The sequence below is a fragment of the Aphanomyces invadans genome (genome assembly GCF_000520115.1).
Source record: "Aphanomyces invadans strain NJM9701 unplaced genomic scaffold supercont1.19, whole genome shotgun sequence".
Lineage (NCBI taxonomy): Eukaryota > Oomycota > Saprolegniomycetes > Saprolegniales > Verrucalvaceae > Aphanomyces > Aphanomyces invadans.
Genome location: NW_008580164.1, coordinates 1,004,979 through 1,012,661, shown reverse-complemented (window position 1 = coordinate 1,012,661; position 7,683 = coordinate 1,004,979). Strand labels below are relative to the sequence as shown.

The 7,683-nt window shown below is 57.7% G+C and overlaps 3 protein-coding genes across 3 annotated transcripts; 1 reads left to right on the top strand and 2 right to left on the bottom strand.

The window, feature by feature from the left end:
* Positions 1–56: 56 nt before the first annotated feature.
* On the top strand, positions 57–2,378 carry H310_09066 (hypothetical protein; the record flags this gene model as incomplete). The annotated part of the gene is made up of 1 exon (XM_008875028.1): positions 57–2,378. One exon carries the CDS (start codon positions 57–59, stop codon positions 2,376–2,378), a length of 2,322 nt encoding a protein of 773 aa, XP_008873250.1.
* Positions 2,379–2,692: 314 nt separating this feature from the next.
* Positions 2,693–4,702, bottom strand: H310_09065 (hypothetical protein). The gene is made up of 2 exons (XM_008875027.1): positions 4,425–4,702; positions 2,693–4,372 (listed from the first exon to the last, which is right to left on the bottom strand). The coding sequence occupies exons 1-2, from the start codon at positions 4,603–4,605 to the stop codon at positions 2,814–2,816; spliced, it is 1,740 nt and encodes a 579-aa protein (XP_008873249.1). The 5' UTR covers positions 4,606–4,702; the 3' UTR covers positions 2,693–2,813.
* Positions 4,703–5,867: 1,165 nt separating this feature from the next.
* H310_09064 (hypothetical protein) lies at positions 5,868–7,671 on the bottom strand. Its single transcript, XM_008875026.1, has 4 exons — positions 7,135–7,671; positions 6,865–7,081; positions 6,393–6,794; positions 5,868–6,343 (listed from the first exon to the last, which is right to left on the bottom strand). Exons 1-4 carry the CDS (start codon positions 7,595–7,597, stop codon positions 5,989–5,991), a joined length of 1,437 nt encoding a protein of 478 aa, XP_008873248.1. The 5' UTR covers positions 7,598–7,671; the 3' UTR covers positions 5,868–5,988.
* Positions 7,672–7,683: the final 12 nt, after the last annotated feature.

Here is a 7,683-nt window from a genome sequence, read left to right as displayed (position 1 = left end):
TCCTGGCCAGCCCCGCCGCGACGTGGCTAGCTGTCTCGATTGCGCCGACCTCGCACATGATCAACTCGCCGACGAACAACGCCCTCGTCTACCTCGTCCACAACGCGTCGGCACATCTCTTTGACCTCAAGGACTCTGCGATGGACTCGGTTGTATTTGCAGCGACCCAGACGTCCGTCCGAGTCGTATCGTCGTCCAACGTGGACGGGATCGTGACTGTGACGTTTCAGCGCCGGTTGGAGGCCGTCGGGCCGACAGACGTGGCTATCTCGACCACGGGCCCGACGATTCTCAACTGGGCGATCGGGTTCACCACGTTCCCCGACTACCACGACGTCCAAGGGTCAGCGTCCATTTCATTTGGCACGCCGCTGTCGCCCCCGCCGTGCACGAAGGAAGTGTTGAATGGGTCTCCTATGGACCTTGGCCCCATTTCCCTCAAGTCGGCGGTCCTCGGCCCCTTTGCGTGCTTCCAAGTGACCGTCCAGTACCCAAACGCGACGTGGTTTGCACTCGCGATCGCGCCCACTACCAACATGATCAACACCCCCGCCAACAACGCGATCGTGTTTCACACGACCAACGGCACCGCCGCCCTCTACGACCTCCTCGACTCGGCCCCCGATAGCGTCCTCTACCAACCAAACCAGTCGTCCCTGCGTGTGATCGAGGCATCTGTGGTGAGCGGCACCGTCTTGGTCGTGTTCCAGCGACCACTGGCGGCCACCGTGCCCACAGACGTTGCCATTTCGACGACAGAAGCGAATATTGTGAACTGGGCCGTCGGGACCACCACGTGGCCCGATTACCATGACATTCAAGGGTCCGCCACCATCCGCTTCTCATCCATCTCCGCAGTGACGACGCCTGCATCCCCTGCGGCGCCGGCCCTCGTGCCTACGTACACTTTTTGGATCGCGGCCGCCACCTTCATTCTCATTGCTAGCCTCGGTGTCGTCGTGACGCATTCCGTCGGGAGCTCGTTCCGGTGGGCGAAGCATCAACGGCTGACTGCGCCTCCGTCTGGCGCGGCTTCGATCTGGTCGGCGTTCGTCCGCACGTTGGCCGACATCACGTTCGGCGAACTTGTCGTCGTGATCATCTACTTGCTGGCGTTTGTTGTCGTCGGCATCTCGGTTCGGATTCAATTCCCGACAGTCGCGGCGGCGCGAGCCGTCGCATTGATATCCGGCCACACGAGCTTGCTGTCGTTGACGTTCATGTTGCTGCCCGTGGCTCGTGGCGCCCACTGGGAATGGCTCTTTGGCGCGTCCCACGATCGCTTGATCAAGCTGCATCGGTGGCTTGGTCGGCTGTTCGTCCTGACTGCGACGCTGCATCTCGCGATGAATGTGCCGCTCATCACGTTTGCCCACTCGTTTGGGACGCAAGCAGTCGTGCCGTTGTTTGGGTTTGTCGCGTACGTGTCGTTTGCGTCGATGGCGCTGCTGTCGTACGAATCGATTCGTCGCCACTACTTTGAAGTATTTTACTACTACCACCGCATCATGTCCATCGTGGGCCTCGTGTTTGTCGTGCTGCACACGGAAGCGGTTCGAACAGCCATGATGCTGCCGCTTGCGTTGTACGCTGCCACGTTTGTGTGGCGCCTCCGGGGCTACTTGAACAAGTACAGCGCGCGGATTCAGTCGTCGCACGTGCCCAACACAGTCATCTTGGTGCTGCCCGTGACGCCTCAGACCAAGCGGTGGGCGGCGACGATGAACCCGTGCTCGTTCTTTTGGGTCAACATTCCGTCCGTGTCGGTCCTTCAGTGGCATCCGTTCTCAGCGGTGGTCACGCCCGACGGCGAGTCGATTGCGTTTTGCATGAAATCGCTTGCGGCGGGTTCGTTTGCTGACCAGGTCGTCGCCCAAGCCAAGGCGAACCTGGTCTCGATGGCAGTGTTTGTGGGCGGGCCGTACGGAAAGCCGTCCGTGGACTTTACCAAGTACGACGAAGTCATTTTGATCGCGGGTGGAATCGGCGTCACGCCGTTTGTGAGTTTGGTCAACCAGCTGCCCCACACTCTTCCGGCACATGCCAACACGCACATCCAGTTTCATTGGATTGTCCGGTCGGCGGAAGAACTCCTCGCGGCCGAGACCCTCATGTTTGCAGCCCCGGTCCCGACCTTCGTCACCGCTCGCTACTACGTCGACGGTAGCCACGCGGACGGGTCCATCGTGGCCACCGCTGGACAGTCCCTTCAGTACTCTGGCGGGCGCCCCAACCTGGACGAGATCGTCCATGCCGACTTGTACGAGGGCAAGACCGTGTGTGTGCTCGTGTGCGGTCCTCCCGGCCTCACGCACAGCGTTCAGTTGCGCGCGTACAACGCCAGGTTTGACTTTCACAAAGAAGTGTTCGAGTATTGAGTCATCGGTCGTTGAACATTGTCGGGAATGTACTTGAGTGAGGTGTCGTCCGCTGCACGTTGATGCCAGGGGGGAGGGTTGGCGGCGCGCGGGCCAGCGTTAGTCCAGGCACTGAGTGGTCGATTCAACCGAGGCCATCGAGGAATATCCTGCAGCAAGTCGTGCAGGCGATGAGGCAACGGTTCACGGCATCATCCCGTCGTCGAGTGGATACGTGTCTGGACCACACAGCCAGATCGCGAAAGAGACGCTCGAACCGAACTCGTGGACAGCTTGGCGGTAGCGCCGTAGACGACCCTTCTGGTCCATGCCTGACGAGAGCAGGTCCATCTCCACACGCTATTTGGGTGCGATGCTCGATCAAAACATAAAACAACCACCAAATGCAGGCACTTTCAAAAGAAAAAAGCGCCATCGTATGGCTTCTCACGTCGTCTAGTGCGGCGATGCCATGCGCTGGTAGGCGACGTTGTCCCCGTGGCGGGCACTCGTCGTCGTTTGCTTTAACGCGTGGGAATCGCCAGACGCGACAGGTTTGGGTGGTCGACACAGTGCCGCGAGATCCGAGCACAGGATGCGGCCGCCGCGGCAGTGGCACTCCATGTAGACGAGGGTGTTGAGGTCGTGGCGAGTGAGTGACACGCCCCAGGCCGCGACAGTGTCATGAATTGTGTCCATGTCTACGTAGCCGTCGGCGCTAGCGCCAACGAGACCTTGGATGTCGTCGACCATCGCGGGGCTCGTCGAAATGTCTTGGTGAAGCTGGTGCTTGAGCTTGGCGACATGGACGAAATGGTCGATCGTTTTGGCCAGGACGCGGCCGTCAATCTTCCACACGCCAAGGACGATTGCAAAGTTCGAGATCAACTTGGGCGCGATGACCACCATGTTGAGCACGATCGGGACGCAGCACCCCGCCACGTACAGGCCGTTTGTGGTGGAGTTAATGGACGGGACTACGGACGTGCACAGGATCGCGCCGTAGAGGCCATTGAGGAGCAACAGCAACGTCGTGAGGAACTGTGCGCGGGGAAGGGAGAAGCCCCGCAGTTGAAACATGTCCCCTGGTACGCGGGCGTCGAGGGCGTTCGGGTGGGCCACCGGCCTGCCACACAGCATCGCGTACAGACGGTAAAAGAGCTCGGCACCAAAGATGTGGCGGTGTTTGACGGGTTCCCTGCTGCGGACGAGTTCGCTCACGTCTCGCATCTGGCGGATCTGCTCGTCGAAGGACAGATCAAGGTGGTGATGGGGCTCGTCAGCGATGGGGCTCCCATCAGCTGCCGCCTGCGATTCCTCGGTCTGGAGGAGCTTGACGGCGCAGGTCGGGGTATTATATATCTCGAGGAACTGCCCGGCCCGGCGCAGCAGAAACAAGCGGGCGCGGTGAAGGGACAACATGAGGAGCAACATGCAGCCGAGGAGCGCCCCAGCGAGGACCCCCATCACTAGGACGCGCGTGTCTTGGAGAGACTCCACCGCACCATCGTTGGCGACAACTCGGTACGGCGCATGGTCGGTTTGCATCTCGCCGGTGCACGTGAAGAAGACGAGGAAAATGCCAACGAGAATGATCCAGTGGGAAATGCGAAGATCCGCGAGCTGGACGACTTGGTCCTCTTGGATCTCGAGGATGTATTTGGGGAATGAAAACAGCGGGGGGAGCTCGTACACCTTGACAAAAAGCGCTTCAAGTAACTTGAGCTGCATGCCACGACGGGCTTTTGGCAGAAAAAGCCACGACAGCGATCGCGCCTCCTCGGCATCTGCCAAGGCCACGAGGTCCTCCATCGAGTACAAGTCCACCGAGTCGGTCAAGTTGTTTGTGTACGTAAGCACAATGAAGATGACGACTGCTTGTACCACGAGGAAGATTACGACGAGAAACACCAGAATGTCGGCGGCGTCGATCGCGTGGTAGTGTAGCGTGCTCAGGCCCCCAAGGTACGACAGGAGCTTGACGAGGAGGTAGATGAGTCCCACGACCATGAGCTCTGCATCAAGAACGGGTCAGCGTGGACGAGTAAAACCATAAACAGCACATACCACCGATCGTCTTGATGAGCATCTCTTTGTACTTTTTGTTGCGCTTGGCTACGTGCAAAAGGTACTCGACAATGCGCTCCATGATGGCGACGAACACGACGACCAAGATGATAAAGCCCGCAACGAGCTGGATCGACAGCACTTCTTCCTCACCGCCCGAGACTTCGGCAGCGGCTGTCATTGCTGCGTAACGCAATTACGGAAGTGCCAGTGGCTCTGCGACCGCCTGAGCATGACCGCGTGCATCGCATCTGAACTCACGCATTCGTCGCGGCCCGTGAGAGAGACCTGTGATATTTAATATTCACCTGCTATTTTTCGGATATATCATATTTTGCTCCAATCCAGTCGCATTTTTATGGCAGAATTGGTACTCCAAATCGTAGTGAATTGTCATCGGAAAATTTGAATCGACAAGTCAACATGGAACTTCGTGTGGATGCCTCCGCCGGGAAGCCCAAGGTCGGGAAGGGGAGCAAGCGCAACCTGACGACCCGTTCATAGATGCATTTAAGTTTCTCCTGGAGACATCACCCAAAGGCAAGCTGTCACAGGGAGCTGTCCGTGATATCGCGGAAGAGTTCGAGGCGACAATGCTGCTCGTCGTTGCGCATGCAGGACGACTGTCTCGAGATGTCGGCTTGAACATTGCTAACACCATCCTTGGCCGAGTGGTCGGATGAGGATCTGTCTTGACTGTGGAGGAAGGTCGAGTGCTGTGCCAGCACGTCGATGCTGTCGTGTCGTCGTATCCTGTGCTGAACGAACAGACTCGAGCGCCAAGTGAGTTTCACAGCAGCACGGCGATGCTGTATACGTGCATCATGTCAAATTCAACTCGGGGTCAGCGGAGTCCACTGTATTTAGTACGAAAGATCACCGGGACCTCGCCAAGTCGCGAACGCCGCAGCCAAGGCACTCGAGTAGACGGGTTCCAGCTTTGACACCGTCTGTGCTCGCCATGTACACCGGCAAATACGGCAGTGTCGTGGGCAGGCAATAAGGCCGATGCGGTCGTAAACTCGTGTATGCAGGTCTCTTGGACAGGCAGGGTCCACGGGGCCGGCCCGATGGACAAGCCCACTTCCCACCACGTTCCAACTTCTGGACTCCACGGCAGGTGGAAATCTTTGGGAGGAAATGCGCGTGAATCAAAATTGGTTCACTTTCTTCAGGGTATCTTTCAATTTCTCTCGCGTTTTTCTGATCATTCTGGACGGATATGGAATATCACTTTTCCCGAAGAAATCAAAAATTTGTATCACTATTGAGCAATTGTCAGATATCCACGACGGGGGTTTGGAAGCCCCACCATCGTCGAGTTCTCGCGTCAGCTCGTTCATGCCCATGGAAAAGAAGTCGCACCGTCAGTGCATCGGGCTTCCAGCCCTGCCATGCCACATAGTGCAGGGATGGCCCGCTCGCAACACGCGCCGGGCACGATTGCAAGGCTCCATTTCAGTCGAACAACAAGACTGCCACGGGTGTTAATCCAATTTTGGCGCCGAGTCGGCGCAAGACCATATACCCGAAACTAAATACACGCTAGGAATAATATGGGGCTCTACGGCGTCGCGCGCTTTTGCATTTCCGCCCGCAACGTCGACCGAAAGTCGTCCATGCGATCGCTAAAAAATTGGAGCTGGTCGAAATACCGCTGCTGACCTTCGCGCGCCTTCATCGCGCGTTCGTGCGGGGACATGGCGAGGATCTTGTCCATGGCGGCACAAATATCGCCCGGGGTCACGTCGAATTCCGTGTCGTCATTGCCCATCAGAACCTTGCCCCACGTCGGCCGCGCGACAGCGTTCTCGATGAGCACCCCACTGGACTCATCGACAAACTCGTTCATGGGCGCGGCGTCGGTTGTGACGACGAGGGCGCCCGCAGCGCGAGCTTGGTTGATGTAGTGGCCAAATCTGGCGATTATATGTCAGCGCCATCTAGTTGCTGGCCCATCGAACGTACCCTTCCATGATACTCGGGCACAAAATCACCGACGCTTCTGCCATCAGCTTGCCAAATTTGGCCGGCTCGATGAATTCGCCGTTGTGATACTTCAGATTCCACGGCTTCTTGTCGCGGAAATGGTTCCAGTACGTGTCGTTGGACGGCCCGTCGTTCGAGTACACGTGGAGGAGCGGCATGTCCGGCCGGTCGTGCCAGCAGTCGAGGATTTTGGGCGTGTTCTTTTGAGTGCTGCGGCCGTTTGCGTGGAAAATGGTGAGGTTGTCCCAGTCTTTTGGAGCGATCGCGCCGAAGGTCGGGTCCGTCTTTGCCTTGAGCGCCGCTGTTGCGGTCGGGTCGCTGGTCGTGTGTTGGGCAAACACGACTTGGGTGTTGCGAGGGTTGTTACCAGCTGTCTTGTACCTGGAATCGTCGTTAGATGCTCGAGAATCTAATTGTGGCGGCTGAGAATGGACGAATGCATGGAGCGTACCAGTCTGTGATGCGGCGATACCCGTCCTTGGTCTTGGCAATGACGTAGTCTGCGCGTTGGTAGTGCGTCGGCTTTAGCTCGTACATTTCCACGTTCGGCATCAAGACGATCTTCTTTTGCGGTGGAAACGTGGTCATTTGGTCAAGACCGTCCCAGTAGTGGTTCATGAACATCACGGCGGAATTCGGACACAGGTCAAAGTACGTGGACACCTTTCCTGGTTGTTTCGAGTGAGAGAAGAACGATATGGTGAAGGAGGTCGAATCGCACCGTCGCTGTCGTGGAACTCCATGCCAAACACCCACATGGGCAGTGCTCGCGTGTGCAGAAACTTGACGTACGCCATCGCGTCTTCGCAGTACCCGTGGGACCGTATCCCCACCGGCAAGAACACGTCAACTTCAGGACATTGCCTCAGTTCCGACAACAACACGTCGGGGTTCGTGTCCTGCTTGAGAATGCGCACATGATGATTCGGTTTCCACGCAATTACCGTGTCTCCCTTGGTCAGACACAGCTCGTTGAACTGGTTCAGGTGCAGCACGTCGGGTTCCCAGTGGGCGTTGCTTGTACGGAAACTCTGTGTGCGGCCAGCAGTCCGCGTCGACGCATAGGCCACGTATGCTTGAAACGTCACAAGGACAACGACACAACCCAGTAGGAGGTAACGGAGGCCGAGCGATGAATGCTGTGGCCGTCGATTCTTGGAGTCGCGGGGCGACGGCGGCGCCATTTCTAGGTGGGAGGGGGGATTTCGACGGACCAAACCTGTCTGAGTCTTTGCACCGCCAGGTTTTACAATAAAACGTTCTGTCTCCA

Bases quoted from the DNA above. Each gene is read 5' to 3' on its own strand.
- H310_09065 (XM_008875027.1), bottom strand. From the start codon at position 4,605: ATGACAGCCGCTGCCGAAGTCTCGGGCGGTGAGGAAGAAGTGCTGTCG. The intron at 4,373-4,424 runs GTATGTGCTGTT...TTCTTGATGCAG, and splicing joins GCTCATCAAGACGATCGGTG to AGCTCATGGTCGTGGGACTC.
- H310_09064 (XM_008875026.1), bottom strand. From the start codon at position 7,597: ATGGCGCCGCCGTCGCCCCGCGACTCCAAGAATCGACGGCCACAGCAT. The intron at 6,795-6,864 runs GTACGCTCCATG...CGACGATTCCAG, and splicing joins TATCGCCGCATCACAGACTG to GTACAAGACAGCTGGTAACA. The intron at 6,344-6,392 runs GTACGTTCGATG...TATAATCGCCAG, and splicing joins TGCCCGAGTATCATGGAAGG to ATTTGGCCACTACATCAACC.